This window comes from Aplysia californica, unplaced genomic scaffold (genome assembly GCF_000002075.1).
Source record: "Aplysia californica isolate F4 #8 unplaced genomic scaffold, AplCal3.0 scaffold00399, whole genome shotgun sequence".
Lineage (NCBI taxonomy): Eukaryota > Metazoa > Mollusca > Gastropoda > Aplysiida > Aplysiidae > Aplysia > Aplysia californica.
Window position 1 is genome coordinate 648179 of NW_004797669.1, and position 1402 is coordinate 649580.

General features: G+C 44.9%; 1 protein-coding gene across 1 annotated transcript in view; it reads right to left on the bottom strand.

Moving 5' to 3' along the window:
- Positions 1-1108, bottom strand: part of LOC101860756 — a gene marked incomplete in the record, with an annotated part of 6984 nt that extends 5876 nt beyond the window's left edge. The window contains 1 exon segment of the mRNA XM_005103989.2: positions 556-1108. Within this exon segment, the coding sequence (XP_005104046.2) occupies positions 556-1101 (546 nt within the window).
- Between the last annotated feature and the right edge of the window lie 294 nt (positions 1109-1402).

The following is a 1402-nucleotide window of genomic DNA, read 5'->3' on the forward strand; positions in this document are numbered from 1 at the left end:
GGGGTGAAAGGAGAATGCATTCTTTTCTTGTCTCTTTTCAACCACCACGGAATTTGACAGGCATGAAAGTTAAAATGTTTCATTGAGTGAAGGGAAGCACATCTGCACACTAACGGTCACGCAATGGAGAGAACGAGAAAGACAGGAAAAGGGAAATAAAGAACAAGTAGGATCTACCAATAGCGCTCTCTTACTACCCGCAAAGGTCCGAATGCAAGCAGTAGGGTTTCAGAACTTTGAACATGACTGAACTCTCCAGCATTATCCAGTAATATATAGCTCTTATACGTCACATGTCCTGGCTACCGTGGATTTGGCATGTCTTTAAAGTCAGCTTTAATTAATGTAGACTTCAATTTGTTATACTTAAAGTTTATTTATCGCTTGTCTTTCATTGTCTGGCGATTACTAATTCAATGCAACTGCCGAGGAGGATTTTAATAAGAAAAAAAAAAAAGAAACAAAGATTAAGATGTTAAAGATTTAGACACTTGTTAAGTATCCCGCCCTCGAAAGGGGGGGGGGGAGACGTAAATAGCTAAAGTGAGTATTTACCAGGCTATTCGCTGAACCAGCCAACCAGCTTGCCTGCTTCATGGAAGCTCGGGGTTCCCATCTTCCCGATGAGACCTGTCGTGCCGGACTCCCTTCACTAGCCAAGCTGTGACTGCTGCTACTCCCGGCGTCTGTGTGTTTAGCTCCAAGACTAGGAAGACCAGGAGGAGATAGATCTAAACGCTGAGGTCGTTCAGGTTGTCTTTGTGGAGACGAACTTGACGCAATAGGAGGAGAAGATAACGACAGTTTTATTTCATCGGCGCGAGTCCAATGTTTGCGTCCATCGTGTCGTTTCCCGTCGTATTCCTCCTCTTCCTCATCCTCCTCCTCTTCCTCTTTGTTTCGGCTCGGTGCAGGTCCCTCTTGAGTGAGCGAGTCACTGTGACTGGAGTCAGAAGACAAGAAAAGGTCCACTGTGTCCTCGCTAGCAGCTGCTGCCACGTTCATCGGAGCGGGCGTGATATGGCAGTGGCCAAGCGACGAGGGGAGCTCTCCATTCTGTTCTACGGGGTCTTGGGAGGTCTTGCTTGGCCCGCGTGACATCTCAGCTCCTGCTGTCAAAAATAGAATTCACACATCCATATATGTACGCTTCTGTCGTGCTTATGAAAGAACAGGGGAAAAAATGATAAAGATTTTGAAAAAAGAGAAACACTTCTGCACAATAACGTTGATTTAGATCTAGATCTAGATCTAGATCAGGAAAGTAAGGCAGACAGGCAGGCAGAAATAATAGACGAAAAGAACAAAAGTAAAAGCTAAGAGTGGTGGTCTCCAAATACCTGCTCACGCATCATTGTACGTTGTCAATGTGTTAACGAACATAGATCAGAAAATGGGAAAA